The sequence below is a fragment of the Dendropsophus ebraccatus genome, chromosome 2 (genome assembly GCF_027789765.1).
Source record: "Dendropsophus ebraccatus isolate aDenEbr1 chromosome 2, aDenEbr1.pat, whole genome shotgun sequence".
Taxonomy (NCBI): Eukaryota; Metazoa; Chordata; class Amphibia; order Anura; family Hylidae; genus Dendropsophus; species Dendropsophus ebraccatus.
In genome coordinates, this window is record NC_091455.1 from 201,606,522 (window position 1) to 201,627,811 (window position 21,290).

At 43.2% G+C, this 21,290-nt stretch overlaps 1 protein-coding gene across 2 annotated transcripts; it reads left to right on the top strand.

Annotated features, from left to right (window-relative positions):
* The first annotated feature begins 54 nt into the window (after nt 1-54).
* LOC138783862 (uncharacterized) lies at nt 55-15,780 on the top strand. 2 transcript variants are annotated; one of them, XM_069959131.1, is made up of 7 exons: nt 55-180; nt 6,128-6,288; nt 7,884-7,976; nt 8,537-10,046; nt 10,185-10,319; nt 10,924-11,104; nt 11,835-15,780. In XM_069959131.1, the coding sequence occupies exons 2-7, from the start codon at nt 6,137-6,139 to the stop codon at nt 12,068-12,070; spliced, it is 2,307 nt and encodes a 768-aa protein (XP_069815232.1). In that variant the 5' UTR covers nt 55-180; nt 6,128-6,136; the 3' UTR covers nt 12,071-15,780. The 2 variants fall into 2 exon arrangements, with proteins under 2 accessions (XP_069815232.1, XP_069815230.1); XM_069959129.1 differs by lacking the exon at nt 55-180 and adding an exon at nt 3,311-3,372.
* The last annotated feature ends 5,510 nt before the right edge of the window (nt 15,781-21,290 follow it).

Genomic DNA, 21,290 nt, shown 5'->3' on the forward strand with positions numbered 1-21,290 from the left:
TACATATCCCCACGTGACCGGCCTGTCATTGGTCACCTTCGGAGCGGCGGGAACAGTGTGGAGCCGAGAGGGAATCTGTGGGGAAGCGCCTGGAATGACCCGGTGGGGGGCGGGGCCGGCTGTTACCTCAGGACGAGACACGGGAGAGAGACCGGTGTGAGAGGAGAACCGGGAGAGAAGGTGAGAGCCGCTATGTGTGTGACAACTGCCCCAGGTGCAAATGTGTGTGATACCTGCCCCAGGGGCAAATATATATGACAACTGCTCAAGGGTACATATATTTATTATAACTGGCCCAGTGTTCAAATATGTAAAACTGCCCCCATGTTCACAAATAACTATCATAACTGCCCCCTAGGAAAAAATAACTATTTGCCACAGTGTAAAAATATATGTGATATTTGTCCCGGTGTAATATTATATGTGATATCTGACCCAGTGAGGTGTAATATTAGATGTGATATCTGCCCCAGTGAGATGTAATATCTGTCCCAGTGAGGTGTAATATTAGATGTGATATCTGCCCAGTGAGGTGTAATATTAGATGTGATATCTGCCCCAGTGAGGTGTAATATCTGCCCCAGTCAGGTGTAATATTAGATGTGATATCTGCCCCAGTGAGATGTAATATCTGCCCCAGTCAGGTGTAATATTAGATGTGATATCTGACCCAGTGAGGTGTAATATTAGATGTAATATCTGCCCAGTGAGGTGTAATATTAGATGTGATATCTGCCCCAGTGAGGTGTAATATTAGATGTAATATGTGCCCCAGTGAGATGTAATATTAGATGTGATCTGTGCCCCAGTGAGGTGTAATATTAGATGTAATATCTGCCCCAGTGAGGTGTAATATTAGATGTAATATCTGCCCAGTCAGGTGTAATATTAGATGTGATATGTGCTCCAGTCAGGTGTAATATTAGATGTGATATGTGCCCCAGTCAGGTGTAATATTAGATGTGATATGTGCCCCAGTCAGGTGTAATATTAGATGTGATATCTGCCCCAGTGAGATGTAATATTAGATGTGATATGTGCCCCAGTGAGATGTAATATTAGATGTGATATCTGCCCCAGTGAGGTGTAATATTAGATGTAATATCTGCCCAGTGAGGTGTAATATTAGATGTAATATCTGCCCCAGTGATATGTAATATCTGCCCCAGTCAGGTGTAATATTAGATGTAATATCTGTCCCAGTGAGGTGTAATATTAGATGTGATATCTGCCCCAGTGAGGTGTAATATTAGATGTGATATCTGCCCCAGTCAGGTGTAATATTAGATGTGATATCTGCCCCAGTCAGGTGTAATATTAGATGTAATATATGCCCCAGTCAGGTGTAATATTAGATGTAATATCTGCCCCAGTGAGGTGTAATATTAGATGTAATATCTGCCCCAGTGAGATGTAATATTAGATGTGATATCTGCCCCAGTGAGGTGTAATATTATTTGTGATATCTGCCCAGTGAGGTGTAATATTAGGTGGGATATCAGCGCCAGTGAGGTGTAATATTAGACGTGATATTTGCCCCAGTGAGGTGTAATAATTAGATGTGATATCTGCCCCAGTGAGGTGTAATATTAGATGTGTAATTTGCCCCACTGTAATATTATATGTGATATCTGCCCTTGGGTTAGTGATAAAATCTGCAGAAAACATAGTAGCCTAAAGGTGGGCAGCCCTTTAATATTAGCAGATGTTAGAGACCTTCAGTTTCTTAGCGGTTCCTTGTGACCTCGCAGACTATTATACGCCTAGGAGCCCTATTACACGGGACAATTATCGTGTGGAAAATCGTTAAATCGTTGGAATTTAAACGATAATGGTCCTGTGTAATGGTGCGTTTACACGGAGCGATTATCGTTCGGATTTTCGCAATAACGATCGCATTTGAGCGATAATCGGCTCGTGTAAACACAGCGAACGATCGAGCGACGAGCGAGAAATCATTCATTGTGATCTTTCAACATGTTCTCAAATCATCGTTGGTCGTTCGAGATTCGCAGATTGGTCGTGTAAACAGTCTTTCAAAGATTCACCCTATGTGAGATGGGCTTAAGCGATCTTAAAAACGATCGCAATAATGATTTTTCTAACAATTTATTTGTCTAAACGCTGATCGTTACAGAAACCAAATTGTTGCTTCAAAATTGTTAATCGTACAATTGGGCGAATTATCGCTTCGTGTAAACGGACCATAAGTGCAGGCAACGATCGAAAAATCATTTGTGTGTCGTTGATCGTTGATTTAAACCTGACCCTTAAGATGAGATCCTGAGATCTCACTGCGAGTTTTGCTGCGAGATCAGCTATGAGTCAAGGTCCTGGCAAGTCCCAGTACTACATACTTGCAGCGGTCTTGATTTTCTCGATAACGATCGCATTTGAGCGATAATCGGCTTGTGTAAACATAGTGAACGATTAAGCGACGAGCGAGAAATCGTTCATTTTGATCTTTCAACATGTTTTCAAATCGTCATTCGCTAAAAGTTCCCAGAGCGCTTCGTGTAAAGAGTCTTTCACCAATTTACCCTATGTGTGAGATGGGCTTAAGCAATCTTAAAACAATCGCAATAACGATTTTTCTAAACAATATAGTGTTCTGTCTAAACGCTGATCGTTTTAAAAAACACATTGTTACTTCGAAATCGTTAATCGTACGATTGGGCGAATTATCGCTCCGTGTAAATGCAGCATAACGACTATCGTTCTGTGTAATATGCTGAACGATTTCAGGTCAACGATAAACAATTATTAAAAATCTATTTGTCTAATAGGACCCTTAATCCTTGTTGTCGCTTCTCCGCTTGGGGATGGTAATAATCGTCTTGGATTTCTTCTGTACACGATCTGTGTGATCGTGGGGATCCACACTTTGTAGCGATGGCTTTATAGCCTTCATCAACAACTCTTCTGTGGGGATCTCAGAGATCTCCTGTGTGGGTCATACACTGTTCCCTAATTAAACAGGTCACCCACCTACTGATATAGTTTTAGATTAAATTTATGCAAAAATATAGAAAATTTTAACAGTTTCACAAACTTTGATATTTACCCCTTTTGCTCTCTATTATCGGCCATTTCTGGGTGAGGGGAGGGTGCATGTAATGCACGGTATTACAGTCTGGGGCGGAGGATTAGAGAATTACTGTTTCTTTAATAAACTGCCCCCCTCTTCTCTGCTGTAAACTCCACATCCTTCCCCTTCTGGAGTTGTCTGATGATTTGCTGCCCCCAGAGGTTCTATGTGGAATAGCAGGAGGCTTGGTGTTGTTTACACTGTGACTCCACGCGAGACTGCAGCTCCCAGTGACATCAGAGCCTGGACATGGCAGAGGCCGGCAGCAGGAGAGTGCTCACCATGTAAGCTTCATGTGCTGTAGCTGTGAGCAGGGCCCTCTGCTTAGTTTGGAGGATGGAGGGGGGTGGGTGGTCTGCAGGGGGGGATGCTGGGACTGCAAGACTGATAGACAGAGGTTCTTGTGATCCATAGAACCAACTGTGACATGTGACTGTGTATGTGGGGAGTGTGCTGTGCTCTGTATTATTAAGTCACGTCACTGTATCTGCACTGTTTATATGGCGGGGGGGGGGGGGGGGGCAGGCACTCACATTCTTCCCAATTGCTTAGCAACAGTTTGTATACGTTGCTTCGACGTCCAGGAGCTGCTGCCCTTAGCTCATTGTCACCAGCCGCCAGCTCCAGCCAGGGTCAGTACTACTGTTGTCATGGTGTAACAGAACTACCGCTCTGTGGGGTCACAAGAAGGGGGGGGGGGGGGTCATTATATATGGTGAGTTCACTATAGACTGTCAGACATCACTACATGTTGTGATCATATAGTAAAAGATAGGGAATGCAGCACTCAATCACAAAGATAAATGGAGTGCTGCGGTGATTTTAGAAGCTGTGCGTATTGTGGTCAGTGAGTTTCTGGCCGTTGTAGACGTCACTTATTTTATCAAACAATTGGGATTTCAAACTCAAAATACTTTAACCCCTTAAGGGCTGAGCCAGTTTTAATTTTTGCGCTTTCGTTTTTTCCTCCTCATGTTTAAAAGGCCACTGCACTTGCATATTTCCCCCTACAGACCCACATGAGCCCTAATTTTTTTGCGCCACCAATTATTCTTTGCAAATAAAGACTTAATTTTTCTATAAAATATGCTGAAAAAACAGAAAAAATTATATGTGCAGTGAAATTTGAAAAAAAGGTGCAATTCCTTTTATTTTGAGGGTTTTCGTATTTACGCTGTTCTCCCTATGGTAAAACTGACATGTTATCTATGTTCCTCAAGTCAGTACGATTACGACGATATGTAACTTGTATAACTTTTGTATTATTTGATGGCTTTTAAAAAATTTAAACCTTTTTAAAAAAAAAAAACTAAATGTGTTTAAAATCGCTCTATTCCCAGCCTTATAACGCTTTTATTGTTTGGTCTATGGGGCTGATTGAGGTGTCATTTTTTGCGCCACAATCTGTTCTTTCTTTTGGTACCTTGTTTGCGTATATGCGACTTTTTGATCACTTTTTATTAAATTTTTTCTGGATTTTATGTAAACAAAAATGCGCAATTTTGCACTTTGGCGGGTTTTTGCGCTTACGCCATTTACCGTGCGAAATCAGGAATGTAATCATTTAATAGTTCGGGAGATTGCGCACGTGGCGATACCAAATATGTGTATTTTTTTTTTCTTATTTATTTATAAAATGGGAAAAGGGGGGTGATTCAAACTTTTATTAGGGGAGGGGATTATTTATTAATAAAAACACTATTTTATTTTCACATACAGTAAGTAGAAGCCTCCTGGGGGAGCCCTCTCTGATCTCTCTTAACGGCCGCATGACAGGTCTATACCCGTCATGCGTCGTTAAGGGGTTAAAGACCCGTTATAAATAAAGTCGGTCATTATATTACCCATCATTAGTAATTATTATCATTATCATTAGTGATTATTAGTAATGTCTGGGGTTATAATCGATTATTAGTAATGATTCTGGTTATTACTGATTATTAGTAATGTCTATAGGTATCGATCTTTAGTATTGTCTAGGATTATCATCCATCGCTGATAATGTCTGTGGTCGAACTTGAACTTTCGACAAGTTCACTCATCACTATTGGTGACGTCTGCGTTTATCATTGCTCATTAGTATTGCCTATGGTTATCGACCATTAGTAATGTCTGCAGTGGGGATGGGTGATTTGGCCATGAAATAAAATCTCAATTTTTTTTCTACCTTATGGACAATTCTCAATTTAATTATTTTTTTGCTAAATGCGCAAATTCCCCCCTTTTCCTCTTCTTTTGTAGGCAAGGAGAGGATAGCTGCCAGTGTCTGTATATACTGTGGCAGTGCAGTGACTGTATACACAGCACCAGGGCCAACACAGTGTACATGAAGGTGACTGCAACAATATATACAGACGCTGCACGGCCACAGTATATACCAGGGATGGGGGACCTTCGGGCCTTCAGCCATTGCAAAAGTACAATTCCCATCATGTCTGGACAGCTAAAGGGACGTATATGTACTATTCTACTGCACGGGGTATGTGCAGTAGGAACGTATATATACAGATTGGTATGTTCACACTACGTACATTTCAGGCAGTATTTGGTCCGCAAGTCAGGTCCTCATAGCAACCAAAACCAGGAGTGAATTGAAAACACAGAAAGGATCTGTTCACATAATGTTGTAATTGAGTGGATGGCCGTCATATAATGATAACTAACTGCCATTATTTCAATATAACAGCCGTTGTTTTAAAATAACAGCAAATATTTGCTATTAAATGACGGCCATCCACTCAATTACAACATTATGTGAACAGAGCCTTTCTGTGTTTTCAATACACTCCTGGTTTTGGTTGCTATACAGCCTCAAAAATACAGCCTCAAATATACGTAGTGTGAACCCAGCCTACTGACGTGAAGGGGTTAAAAAAAAAAATGTTGAACTCCCCCCTAAGAGAAAATTAACTTCTGTAGTTATTATCAATCTTTAGTATTGTCTATGGTTATAGTCCATCTCTAGTAATGTCTGGGGATTCTTATTGATTATCAGTAATGTTTGGGGCTATCATTGATCCTTTTGTCTTCTCTTACCAGGAGGACCTCATGATCCAGAGCATGGACATCCCGTTGCTTTCTCAGTTTATGAATGAGATTCCAAGTGCAGCGGCTGCCCCCCAATCCAAGTTATACAGCAGCTGGTCTGTGTGTGCGGATGACACTGCAGCCCCTGCAGTTCCGGGCTGTAAGGATGAAAGGTACCATTGGGGGTGATCGGGGTGACAGGCACTGTCTGACTATGGAGGACTGCAGTGATGCAGCTGTGAATACCCTAAGGTGTACTGACCAATAGAACTAACACTCTATGCGAGGGTCCTACAGTCTATGCAAATAAAACTAAATTACTCTGTACATTCTGCACTTCTACATCAATATATGTCCAAAGTTTACAAAACCACATGAGGTAAACAGACAGGACTATTACCTGCACTGATACATTGTAACAAATCATCAGGATAGTAGGGACATTTGTGCTGCTGCTACTGACTAGTGAATGTTTACACAGATACATAGTATCAGACCCTTAGCTGTATGAGCAGGACTAGGACAGGATGGATGGACAGCAAGCAGAGATCCTGAAAAAGTTCAGAAAGCATATTTCTACTGTAAAAACATTCTGAAATGGGCTGAAAAATAAAAACTAAATCTAAGGGCCGTATTAAATGGCCCAAGATTAAGGAGCAAGTGAGCGCCAACCTGTCAGGTCAGCGCTCGCTTGCTCCTCCCCTCCTGTTTGCTGTCTGTGCTATTACACGCACAGACATTGAGCGGGGCAGTGGTGGGAGGGGCTGCCCATAGAAGATAGTGGCGGTCTGCTTCCATTGCTCTTATTGCATGGAGCACCAGCCTTTATCGTTTTGACAGGTTATGTTTTGAGACAATAAGCCAACAATGTGCATGTCGGCAGATCATTGCTTTTTAACATGACCTATTACATCAAACGATTATAAGTTGTTACGGCCAGCAATTGGCCAAGTACGGACGGACGATAATCGTTGGGTGTGATAGGGTCCTAACTGTATATCTAATCTGACAGACTTTGGCCTAAAAGAAAGGCGGGGACCCAGACTGCCTTTCTCCCTTTGATAGGCAAAAACACTACAGGGACCACATGCTGCACTGCTCCCTATGGGAGGCAAAAACACTACAGGGACTACAGGCTGAACTGCTCTCTGTGGGAGGCAGGTGGGTGATGTCATTGGGTCACCCTTCCCTCAGGTAGCAACCATGTTTATTACTGTGCTTTGCTCACAACTTTTGATTTTTGTTTTATGTAAGGGTATGTTTACACTTACAAAACAGGCAGGGGCTCCGTCACCAAATCGCACCTGCCTTAGTGTGTCAATGGGATGCCTCGCGCACTTCCACTCTCCGCTCAAACAATTGACATGCGAACACACCCAAAAGTCACAGAACGGCCAATGTCAGTGAAGATCATCCTTTCATTGATCTTGATCTTTATTTGTGCTGAATTGTGTGACCTGTCAGGCTTGTGCGGCTGCTATTCAATGAATAGTGGCCGCACAAAACTGACATGTCAGCTTTCCGTGCGGCCGCTGGGGATCGCGGCCATAGTATATACTATGTGTATACTCTCCGTCCGGGAATCCCTTCAGACTGCAGTCCACGTAAGTTTTGTGTTAATCATGGGCATTGTTGCTGATTTGTAACAACGGCCGTCCTTAATACAAAACCTACGTTGTGTGAACATAGCCTAATAGTCACAGATATGATATCTCCAGTAGACTCTTCTTTTTGTCTAATGATATTTACCCTTTATTTCTACATAAAGATCACCTGCTTTCACCGGACCTGAAAATTGCTCCATTGGGCAGGGGTCAAGATTCCCAGAGGAGGCCAACAACCTGGATGTGGTGACAGATTGGTAAGTGTGTAAGCCTTGCATCTCTGCAGATTGTGTCCGGGCCGTAAAGCCATGATCTTGGTCTTAGTATAGATGCTATACACTAGATAACAGCATTGTAGTGTGTGCACACCTCACTGGATGGGACCCGAAATCCACAATAATCCAAAATAGTCAAGTTGAGACAGCACTTCCCTGAATAAACGTGACTATTTATTAGCACCTAAATGCAACGTTTCGGCTTTTACATAATCCTTTCTCAAGAGAAAGGCTTATGTAAAAGCCGAAATGTTGCATTTGGGTGCTAATAAATAGTCCAGTTTATTCACGGAAGTGCTGTCTCAACTCGACTATTTCAGTTTAGATGCTGCCATTCCATCTGGGTCTGTTGATCAGTAGTTGTGTGGTTGGCTGGTGTAACAGTGGAGCAGCAGTGGATTCTGCTGGAGGCTCATACAGTCAAGTGTTCTGATCTCTGGGATAAGTGGTGTCTGGGGTGTCTGTCCCTGAACTTTCCCAATAATTGCATTGTTAAGCGTCTGAAGCATTAACTAAATGCTGATTGTGTTTTGTTGTTACAGGAATTCACTGTCTAGATTGTTCCCTCCAATATGGGCTGCTGACCAAGACCAAGACCTGCCTCAGTATTTTCCAAGTATCATTCCTGGATGTGCAGATTTTCCCAGTGCCCTTAGTCCTTCTCTTTGTGAAGAGTCGGGCAGGAAACTGCCAGACATGGAGAGTCTCCAGAGAGGGTTCAAGGACCTTGGCCTTCTGGACTCTTTGGTGTCTGGTCCAGATTCCTGTAATACACACGTGGAGGATCTCCTGAAGGATCTCTACATTGAGAATCAAGCACTAGAGTTAAATTCTTCGTTCCAGGGGGGGCCTCAGGACATAAACAATTACATTACATACAATGGTCAGAACTCTTCAGCTAAAGCCACAGGTGTCACTTCTCAAAAGGGGCCACAAGAATATTCCAGTGTCCATAAACCCTGGTGGAGAAATGACAAGACAAAAGGTAAATTTGTTAAGCCAAGTCCAGCTACCCAGACTAGGTACATGTCTGATACAAGAGACGCCTGGCCGGCCAGTGACTATATACCACTAAGTGTCACCACACCAGCGTATTATCAGAGCAGTCAACAGCATTGCAGCTTCCAGAACAGTGGCCACAGGAAGCCCTACAGTCCTGAAAACTTCAGCAACTTCTCGAAGGTTGGCAGCTTTGATTGTCCAGAACCATATACCAAGCCTTCTGTGCCCGGTGCTTCTGCCAATGAGGGCTTTCCCCAGCGATGGTTAGAAACTGAGACGGTTAGAAGCCAGAAACATGCAACAAGCCCATTACACTCACCAGTAAGCTCGGCACTGTCTGATGGATCTCCAACACATCACCCTGGATACTTCTCTCCCCCATACAAGAAAGACGGACAGCTGAATAGCTCAATATACCAGGCAAATCGCAGCAAGTCCTTCAGTCACCTGTCTCCTAATAAGGAGGAGCTGTATCATCACACCCCACCAACCTACCCACCCAACTGGTCCCCCCCACGCCAGATGTCCGGACCAGGCCACCCTGAACGATATGCCAAGTTACCTAAGAAATCAAGTCAACCCAGTAATACTGAGAAAAAGGGGAGAAAAAGCTGGAACACACCGCATGGAAAACACAACCCACCTCCCTACGCTGGATTCCAAAGAAAGATGGATCCTAACATGGGGAATGTGTCTGATTTCATCAATGCCTCCTTCCTGCCCCCTTTCTCCCTAATGTCCGATCATAAGCAAAACCAGAATTTGCCCTTTAATACCCAAACCTTTTCTCCCCCAACTAACCTCCCATTTCCGCCTCCCTTTCCATTCTCGGACCTCATCGATCTGTTTCACTATGAAGATATAAATCATGTTCCGCCTTTCATCAGTGACTTATTCTGCGGTGACGTTCCTCCACCATTCTTTTCCATGCCTACTCCTTTAAACAGATATCGTCCATCAAGGAATCGCAGTGGCCCTGCCAATGAGCTCCATGTCCAGCTGGAAGAATGCTGCGAGCAGTGGAGGGCACTAGAGAAAGAGAGGAAAAAGGTGAGGAGAACAATATAGGTGGCTGAGGTGCTCTGTACATCACTCAAGTGGTCAGAGCTCCTGCAGTGAGGGGGTCATGGTACACTGGTTGTGTTGTATTGTGTAGTGATTACAGTTTTGTACTCTTTTCATGTTTAGACAGAAGCAGAACTTGCTGCAAAGTTTCCAGGAAGCAGAATATCCTGTTCTTACAGTTCGTCCATCCCGCGACTTCCAGCAAATCCGTCCCGAGTCGACCGTCTGGTTGTGGATCAGTTCCGGGAGCAGGCCAGAGTAAGAACGCCTTAGTGCACACTGTGCAAACAGCTTATGGCAGAGGTCCTGCTTAGAGATGAGTATACGTACAGTAAATTTAGTCGAACCTAAACCTTCATATGTTGATTAATGCTGCCTGGAAAAGGTGCATTCAGCCCTAGGAGATCTGATCAGGAGGGCTATCCTGGACTTTTCCAGTTTGCAGACTAGAGGAAACAATGGCTGAAGGTTTGGCGCAATTCACTGTTTGTTCGCCCATCTCTAGTTCTTCTCTCTGTTATCACCAGTCCCTGTCTGTTGCCTGTAGGTCACAGATACTGTTCGCACATAGTATTCGGGTCCTTTGTAAATTGTTAGCTTTATATAACTGCATAGTAGATCTAAACTGTGCTGGTTCCCGTTAAAGAGAAACAAACAGCTAATTAGAAGATGCTAACCTGCTATTATGTTATAATAGGGCCGGGTACATTTAGAATGAGGGCAGTTTTCTTGCCTTCATCCTCTGTGCTGTTTTCGTCAAACCTCCAGCTTGGTGCACTGGGGGCAAGACCACAGCCCTCAGTGTACCTTTCCGCCACCCCCCCTTCTCAGTATTCTCAGTTACATGTATGTCTCCCACTAGGCTGCCTCGTTGGTTAAGATCATGGAGAGAATCCGTGGAGAGACACTTCACGTCAATATAAGTTTTGCACTGGAGCATCATCTTGAAGCCATTCACCTCACACAAGCAAGACGGAAAGATGAGATTATCAACGCTGCTAACCGCCAGAAGCAAGGAGTCCCGCGATACAACAACGAGAGGGGTACGTTCTGCCATATAACTACCAATAAGTACTGTCTGCTGTATGATCACTATTCTCTGTATTGTACTCTGCATGTGCTGTGTGCTGTATGACCACTATTCTCTGTATTGCATCTTGCATGTGCTGTTTGCTGTATGACCACTATTCACTGTATTGTACCCTGCAGATGCTGTTTGCTGTATGACCACTATTCTCTGTATTGTGCCCAGAAGGCGGTCTGCTATATGACAAATATTCTCTGTATTGTGCCCTGCACACACTGTCTGTTGTATGATCACTATTCTCTGTATTGTACCCTACAAATGCTGTATGACTACTATTCACTCACTCATTCACTGGCACGTGCCCTGCACATGCGGTCTGCTGTATGACCACCATTGTGCCCTTTATGCACTGTCTGCTGTATGACCACTATTCTCTATATTATGCCTTTCATGTAATGTCTGCTGTATGACCACATGTCATTGACCACCCATTAGTCACATGGTGGATGTTGATTTAGGTCCTGTGTAGTCTGATATATACTTTTAACACCACCATCTAACATGTGTGTGACATCAACATATAACATAGCAATAGAGCATCATCTTACATAGGTTTGACACCAGCACCTAATGGGTATGAAATCACCATGTAACAAAGTGATCACACCACCATCTAACACAGAGGTTTGACTGTAGTCCAAGTTGTATGCTTCAGCTGATCTCATAGTCACAATTTCTGTTTTCAGACGTCCTGGCATTGGCAGCAGCCATAAAGGAGATGGTGTTATCTACACGGAAGGCACGGACCGCCCTGTGGTGTGCTCTGCAGATGACTCTGCCCAAATCCGCATCTGGTGTCACTGTGAAGCAGGAAGATATAGACAGAGCCCTACAGGAGCTGTGTCCATTGAAGCCCCTGACTGTAGAGGTGGAGTCGCACATAGATGCCCGATGTGGAAGAGAGGGGACCACTGTCCATTAGATAGCAATAAGTCAGGTGGTGAATGTAAGGCCTCGCATAGCCCAGGACCTCTAGGTGACTCCACCATCAGGTGGCAGCTTTAATAGTAAATCTTTATATGATTTTTGTATCTGCACCTTCTGCTGCATTTCTATGGTATTTTACTGTGCCCAGCACTCCATGTATGAGGCGACAAGGTGTGCTTACAATGTTCCCGTATTATCGTTACAGTTTTGTATCTGCACCTTTTATTGTATTTTTATGGTAGTTACTGGGTTATTACCATGACCAGTGTTCATGCATCAGGAGAGGTTTTATCACTGGGTCTATATTGCACCCATCGTGGTCCCTACAATTTTCACTTTTTTTTTTTTGTGCCAAAGAAACAAACCACTGAATCTTGTCCTGACTATGCGACAGACGTGACGACTATTATCCAGATGTATTTTGTATCCTACCCCCTGGTATAGCTGCTGTTGATGCATGAGTATATATTATAGATATCTGGTTAGACAGCTAACATAGGTATACATAAGAGAAGTATTTATCTTATAGAACGGGAGCTGAGATTGATGAGAACCAAGGCGGTATTGAGTACGGATCCCTCCCGATGCTATGATGTGAGTCGTATTATCACTCAGGAGGATTTATGTGTTTTGCAACGTTTATCTAGTTTGCACTTATTCAGAGTTCTAGTTGATTTGCCGGATTGTGTTACTTTACAGGGATATGCATTCCGTATTTATTATGAGTCTATTTTACTATATAATGTTTTTAACCTATTTACTCAGGAATTATAGTCAGTCTATAGTAGCGGTACGTATTCTAGTAGGTTTATATGGCAGATACGTATACAGAGTATTTAAGAGTTACCAAAGCTTTTATTGGCTATGTTTGTGTGATATTGCAGTTGTGCCCCCTGTTGTTTACTGCGTGTGTGCGTCGTATTACTGCAATGGAATCGCCTTTGTCTCCTTCCGTGGCTTCAGACAATCACGTCTCCCTTGTTAATGTGAATGTGTGTTCAGAGATCTGGTTTCCACCTGTTACATGTTATTTCCTGTTGTCTGTGTATTATTATGGTGCTAGGATGAGTGTTGTCCGTGTAATAGACTCTACAGATGACCATACCATTACGGCTTTCATTGACACAAGCCGCCTCCACAAGTAGTGAACCCACCATGAGATTGCTCACATTGTAGCTCTGGTCATTGTTGAGCCGGTTGAGTCTTCACGTAGCGTTTGTCTTTTTGTTGTTTCCACGTATGTGTGGTCCTTTTATGTATTTGCATTGATTTAGCAGATCATAAGATCTCGTGGATCAGCTTCTGGCGCCTCAGTATGTGGAATCACTTCTAGAGCTTTCCAGCTGTGCGACCAAACAGTACGACTTGTAGGGTGAATTTCTCAGCTCTCAGTGGTTACTTTATGCCTATTTTCTATTACATCTTGTATTATTGTACATCAGATTGGTAATTCCAATATTGTTGCTCTCTTACTAGCTTTCCATGTTGTGCTTTGCTTGGTGACAGGCGGAGCACGTTGGCGTATCTCCTGCATATCTGTCATTTGATTAGCATAGGAGACTATAATGATGGGCAAGGAGGACATTGAATTTCCTTATGATTTGCATACAGCTTGTGTTACATGATGACCTCTCTGGCGGAGGAGTATGAAAAATCTGGGGTATTAGCTAAAGAGTATGGAGAGGCCAGAAATACATAGGAAGAGTAACAGTCCTTTTAGACGCCTGATATGGTTCCATCTACAGAAGCAAACAAGTGCCGATCGGAGAGATCGGCACTCAATTGCACTGCCTTCCAAGGGCACGATCAGTCGCACTGCCGGACCGCATAAACGATTCCTGTATCATTCGTGTGGCCATTTAAATATATTGCTGTCGGCCGCATATCCTGTGTTTACATAGGAAAATGTGTGGTGGATAGCGATATATTTTAACACAGCAAGAAAAGATTATCAGAAGTATGAAAAAGGTGGGAGAGTAGAAAAGGTGCTTGAAGTTACCTGGGTATAGAGAAGTAATATAAAAATATTGGGGTCATGGGGAGAGGTATGTAGTGGCTGGGGTCATAGAAAAGGAGTGTGGGAGTGCAGGGTGATAGAGAAGGAGTATGAAGAGACTGGAGTCAGGGGGGAGGAATATGGAGATGCCAGAAATACAAGGCAAGAGTACGTAGAGGTATTAGCAGAGGAAGGAGGTCATAGCTGATGGATGGAGAGTTTGGGTTATCAGGGAGAGGTATGAAGAGGTTGGAGCCAGAGTGTGAAAGTCACAGAGGAGGGTTGTGAGGAGGCCAAGAGGGTCATAGAAGAGGGATGTGGAGGGGCTGGGGGGAAGAGAGAGGTCAAATGGAAAAGGGTGTGGAAAGGCTGGGGGGTCATAGAGGAAGGTTGTTGGCAAGATCATACATGAGGTTTATAGAGCTATAAACCCAGATTTATGAAAGCTTTATCAAACACCAGTCCAGTAAAAAGTCACAATCTTTTTCACCAAAAAATGTGTTTATACAAAATTTTGCAGATAACTTGTAGTAAATTTTAATTTCGCGGATATAAATTGTAGTGAAAGTTTATGCCACCTGGAAGCTGGTATAGATTTTGGTATGCTGGACGTACTGAGAGGCATGTGAGGAGGGGCACTTTACCTATGGATACGCTGGTCTTGATATACTCCCCCATAAAGTCAGGCTGTAGATTTCATAAGACTTCCCGTTATGGGTGGATCTCATTGTGGTTCTGTTCTTATGGTTTTAGTGTGTGTGTGCTTTTTTTTTGTGTGTGCTTTTGTGTAAGATTTGATTATTTGTTGTATATTTTGATTGTGATTGCACCAGGTACAAGGTGTTGGTGAAGCTTGTGTGTGTATGAGGTGGGCTCATGAGTCTTATATTGTACTGGGAATGTGTATGGACAGGATAGCGCTGTTCTCTGCATGTTGCAGTATCATATGTGTCATGTTCACTAGGCGGCCAGGCCCTTTTGCTTAGTATATATTAGAGGAACATTTCTCACTATTAGATGTTGGAGGCATTTACAGCTTGTGTTGCACGTTGCTGCTCAGATCAAGGCTCTTTACCCCATGTGCCCTGGAGCTAGGAGAGGACTGTCACATGGGTATTATAGAAAAGCCCCCCTCCCTGTATTATGGACTATAATAAGGGCTGGAGACCCATTTTTATCTGTGTTATGAGAAGTGCAGGGCGATCGTCTATTTATCTCATGATGGTGAGTGTCCTGTCGCATGGAGTGTTAGTCACTGATGTTACAGTTTTTATTCTATACACAGTACGTGGTGATGTAGCGAAATGCGGAGCCACACTCGTATTTTACAGTTTGATTTATGGCCTCTTGTAATGCATCAGTGCTGCTGTCATGTATCTGGCATGCAGAGCGCTGACTGCATATACATATGGCGGCTGTTCCTCTGGCGCAAAATTGAGACAAGAGCGTCAGCTTACCCGGTTGTTTCTCCTGTGGCCATGAAGCTTCTTATTATGATGTGATCACTGTGGTTGTTACAGTACAATACATTCTCTTCTCCTCTGGTTGTAGAGGTAGCAGCTGTATGATTACTGCTCCGCAGCCAACGCAGGGTCTTATTGCTACAGAGGAGATTATTTATGTAATGATTTATATATCATGTAAATCTCTTTGCTTCGATCTGAAGAGGTTTCTATCAACACTAAACAACAGACAGATTTCAACTTCAACGGATGACAATAAAGTCATTGATTTATTGAATGGTTGTGGTTTATTTGTCCTCTCACTGCCTGACACCTCTTGCGTCTCATCATTCGACGGCTCTGGTGTACAGAGCGTGTCCCCGGTGACACCACGAGACTTTAGAAATAAAAGGCAAACTCAATATAGTGCTGAGTAACATTACTTCATCATTTCTTCAAGTTGTAGCCAGAGCTGTATTTACAATTCTGCAGTTACATCTAGAGGTGTAACTAGAAAAGGCTGGGATCCATAGAAGCTGATGTTACACTGATCAAACGTAGTCACAGAACACTTATCTATTATATGTGTTAATTTTTTCTCTGGTTGTTTACACTTTCTGTGTGCCTCACTACTGCAGCCATGCTCACCCTCTATAGCAGCACTACTTTAATACTGCTATCTTTCTGCGCTATGCGCTTTCAGTACTGTACACTGAGCTGCCCAATACCCCCAAATATTCTGCTCCGGATAAAATCGTTTCTTGGGGTATGTGCACACTGTGGAAAAGGCGAGGAATTAAAGAGGAATCCGCTCTATTTCGGCTTTGAAATTCCTCCCGTAAAATATGAACAGAGCAAAGTGCCATTGTGTTCAATGGGATTTCCACTCTTTTGTTCACACTGCAGAATTTTAGAGCTGAAATTTCTGCCGCAGATCTGCTTTCTGCCCAAAGAATTGACATGTCAATTCTTTGGGCGGATTCTGCTAAAGGAATCCTATAGAAGTCAATGGGGGCTTACATTTTGCTTGCATTCTGCTAGAATTCTGCTCCTATTCTGTCAGAGCTGAATAGGTGAGGAATTTCAAGCTAAATACTTTCCTCTACAATTCCTCAAGAATTCCTCAGTGTGCACATACCCTTAGGGGCAAAACTAGAAAATGATGGGTCCCAAACCAAAGCACAAAATTCACACCCTAAATCAGAACAAAAGAACTCTTCCCCCTTCATAGTGCTCCCATATCCCCTCTCTCATAGATTGCCAGAGCACCCCTTTCTCACATGAACTTCAGCTGATGGCCCTCTCTCACATAGGCTGTTTCTCATGGCCCTCCTTCACATAGACTGCCACTTATAGCCTCCTCTCACATAGACTGCTTCTCATGGCCTCCTCTCACATAGACTGCCACTTATAGTCTCCTCTCACATAGACTGCTTCTCATGGCCTCCTCTCACATAGACTGCTTCTCATGGCCTCCTCTCACATAGACTGCTTCTCATGGCCTCCTCTCACATAGACTGCTTCTCATGGCCTCCTCTCACATAGACTGCTTCTCATGGCCTGTTACATCGTGTCGTATCCCTCAGTCACTTCCAGAGCTGCACTCACTATTTTGCTGTTGCATTAAAGATTGGATAACACACCTATAGATGAGTCTCTGCTGCTCTGTCCGTAAACCTCTAGAGGGCAGTACACACTGTAGAAACAGTATAGGACCAAAGCCTCGACTATTGCAAAGTAAAACAGTATTAAATCTTCATTATTTATTGCCAGTGTATCATCAGTACTGAAGAGGAGTTTCACTCGCAGGCTTTAATAGATTCTGGTGGGGGTCTCAGAATAAAGTCCCTACACCTTATTTTTGCGACCAATCCTGCGGGTAGTGCTTGGTTCGGCCATTTTCAGTATAAAGTGTATAGGCACCTGAAAACTGTCGATATCACATGCAGGCAACAAGAGGGTGTTCTCTGCCATAAATGATCCATGACTTATTCAGGGCTATAGGGTGACCATAGACTGAGAGAACCCCTCAAAGAGGTTGTGCTGATGCAGTGATCTGTCATTAGACTTTATATATTTATGGTGGATTCCCCATGGTGCAGCAGTAGGAACCTTCACCTTTATACCAGGATATTGGCTCAGACATGAATGGGTTAATATGTCAGCATCTCCTCTGCCTCATCCAAGGGGCATTTTGCTCTTGTCCTTCCGAAAAATGTGCTTGCAGCATGTAGTGAAGTGTGTGCCAGAGTGACTGGAATGGAACAGGTGTCCAGCCAGTGATGGACAGGGATAAGCCAAGGAATCTGCAGCACCCCTGGGCACCGGTCACCTTTATGTCTACGCTGGCTTCACTCTTTCCATTCCCTTCACATTTTATATTTAGACTTTGAGGCAATTTAGGTGCCGCAGATTCAACTACCATAACCCACAGGACTCCGGCTGCTGCTGATCCAAGATTATGATGAAATACGAGCTTCCATGTACTGCCAGCTTTCCGCCAGGTCTGGAAAATTCCACCCAGCGAAAATCTAATGTGTGAACGGACATGTCATGTTTAAGATGTTTTATATGTTACTGAATGTGAGGGGAAACAAGTGTCCGCACACGGAAATGAGGTGCGTCATAAACAGGTCAGTGCGTTACAGTGGAGCAGCTCTCCACTAAAATTAATTAGGGGGCTACGAGACATGTATCTAAGGGCCCTATTACACGGGACAATTGTCAGGTGGAAAATTGTTATATCGGTCGAATTTAAACGATTATCGTCCTGTGCAATTGCAGACAACGATCGAAAAATCGTTTGTGTGTCGTTGATTTAGATCTGACCCTAAAACATGGCTCATCGTTTGCTATAATTCCACGTTTGTCTGCTCAAGTTCCGCATTTGTTCACTAATCTTTCAGTGACAACCGTTCTGTGCCATATGGTGAAGGATTTCAAAGTAACGAGAAACAATCTCATTTGCGATCGTTTATTGTTAATCGCTAATTGTTAAAAATCGCTTCGTCTAATAGCGCCCTATTTCTGCCCTCTCCCAATGGCGTTGCTTGATTTTGTCAATGTGTGTACTTCCAGAATTGTAAAGTGCTGCGGAATATGTTGGCGCCATTTAAATAAAATTATTATTATTGTGTTGCTTATGGCTCTGCTCCTGGGGTGCGCGTGCATTGTCCTCCTATATCTATAACGGGCCAGTACATGCACCCAAACCTTTCCCCCTCCAAACCCTATGACTCATTTGGTATATCAGGCACCTTCACCAGCTTCTTCGCTGCCAAAGAAAATGTTTCTAACTTGTTTGTCTTCCTGCATCTCAAAGGGCCAGCAAATGCACCCAAACCTTTCCCTTTGCCAAACCCTGTCAGTCATCTGGTATATCGGTCAACTTCAGCAGCTTTGTCCTGCCAAAAAAAAGGTTTCTAGCTTGCTTGTGTTAAGCACAAGTTTCCCAGATTCTGCTCTTGTTTGACCCCACTTGGCCAACAACGCTTGCTGTCACCTATATCAAGAACCTACAATCAAATCCTGATCTTTGTAATCACCTTTCAAGTTGTAGATATCTGTAGATATCTTATCATTTAGGCTATGTTCACACTGTGTATGAATCCGTCCGTAGATCGTACGCCGCCGTACATGTGCGGCTGAAACTACGGGCGTGGGAAAAATAGACATGCTGCCAGATGCGTATGAAACGCAAACATACGCTTACAGTACAGTTATGCTTCCCTAGCTTGTTTCGAAGGGATCTGAGGCAGGTCATTTACTTGGAAATCTTCGCCGAGCCCCGTCAACCACACAGAACCTTTTGGATTGAAAAATCAAGTTCAATTTGGCTGAAATAAGTACTCCATACGGGACCGCATGGAAATCCATGGCCGTGAGTTTCAACATTTCCGTCCTCAAACAATGGTCTTGTTCATTTTTCACGGCGCCGTATACAATCCAGCTGTAAGCTCATACATAGTGTGCACTGTGCGGGCGTATATCGTATACTTTCAAGCGAACGCATCAACCTCAAAACTACGTGCGTATATTCGCGGCTCGCACTACGGACGGATTCATATGCAGTGTGAACATAGCCTTAATTCGCATTCAGGAGGCCTAGTTGGTATTGGTTGTAAATCTGCTAGTTTGCTTCAGATTTGGCTTAGGGCTATGGCAGTGGCATTTAAGGCATTGTGGATCTTCACCTTTAATCCTCCACAAAGAGATGTGAATTTACACACAAAGAATCCCCAGGTCACTTTCCTATTTGGTTAGACATTAGACACAGCAATTTTAAGTTTTCACCAATTAATAAACAACCACAAACGAGTGCTTTTGCAAACGACCTGAAATATTACACCATAAGACACGGAACAATAGTCCTTAGTTACGATTGTGGTGAGAGTTGTCCTATCCGCTGTGATCTAATTTTTTACTTTTTTTTTTTTTTTTTTTTAAAGTATACTCTCACTAACATTCCTGTACATTTACTGAAAGATTTGCAAACGATTAACAATCACTTAACATTGATTTTATCGTCTGCATATAGATCAACAACACACAAACGACTTCTCCTTAGTCATTTGGTCGTTGGCTGTATTCCCTCGTAAAGATTGTGGTACTCGGTACCCTTGGAATAAGACATTATCCTATAGGCTGGGGAGGCAGCAAAGCTGGAGGATAGTCAGAAGACATGCCATGCCATGATTGGAACCAGGAAATCACTTCTCGAAGTAATTTTGTAGTGGAACTGGCCCAAGTTGCAGAAGGCTTTCCTGGGTCCTAAATGTGGCTCCCAGTACTCAGACACCCCTAGGACTTATAAATAGGATGACAGAATGACACAAAAATAATATACAAAGCACATACGAAGTCTGGCAGGTAACAAGCATAAGAATAACACCTCAAGAGTTGAGAAGACTTAAAGATTCTGATATGGATGATGGCACAGATGAGTGATGGAAGTCAGGAGTTAAACAGAAGACCAATAGGAACACTGTCAATAATCTTTCCGTGAACTCTGACCTATCCCCTGACACCATTAAGCCTTGTCTCTGTGAAGTCAATATGGGGCTAACCCTGGACTAACTCTTTCCAGCAGAAACAAGTAGACACTAGGACTAGAGACAAAAGAGAAATCTAAAGGAATAAAATGTGGAACAAGGCAAAGTAAAATACAAAAACCAGGATTTTAAAAAGAAGCTCAAACAAACTAGTTTACACAATAATCTGCACAGAACTGCACAGGTCAGGGGTTTACGAAGGGATGCTAGCCAATAGGAGATACACTAAACGATCTAGGGGTGGCATTCAGGATAACTGATCCAGAGTAATGGATCAGCTGTGCGATAATTTGATAACAAATGCCCAAGACAAGAGGGAGAAGACAGACTAGCAGAAAGATTCCTAACAGGTGTTCACTAAAAATGTGAGACGTGTAAGCTCAGTGGGAGACACGGAGATGTCGAGCTGATTCAGCTCAGCACTGCTGGGTCCCATTCTGGCTCCTGCACCGAAGCAGGAAGTTGCAGTGACCAGTTGAATTCTTGACATATGAGAAAGCTGTTTTTTTCCGACATATGTGCTTGGAAGAGTCAAAAGTGGAGGAGGTGTTCATTTCTTATGTTTCTTTTGAAACTGTCTTGTGTGATGAACGTCTATGCCAGAGGCATTGATGGCAGGAGCCTCAGAAAGTATGGAGATGGTGAGAAGCGTCAAGGGAAGAAGGGTAATGCCTGGGTGGACTTGTTTCTATGATTATTGTTAGCTCTGCCCAAGGTAGAAGGATC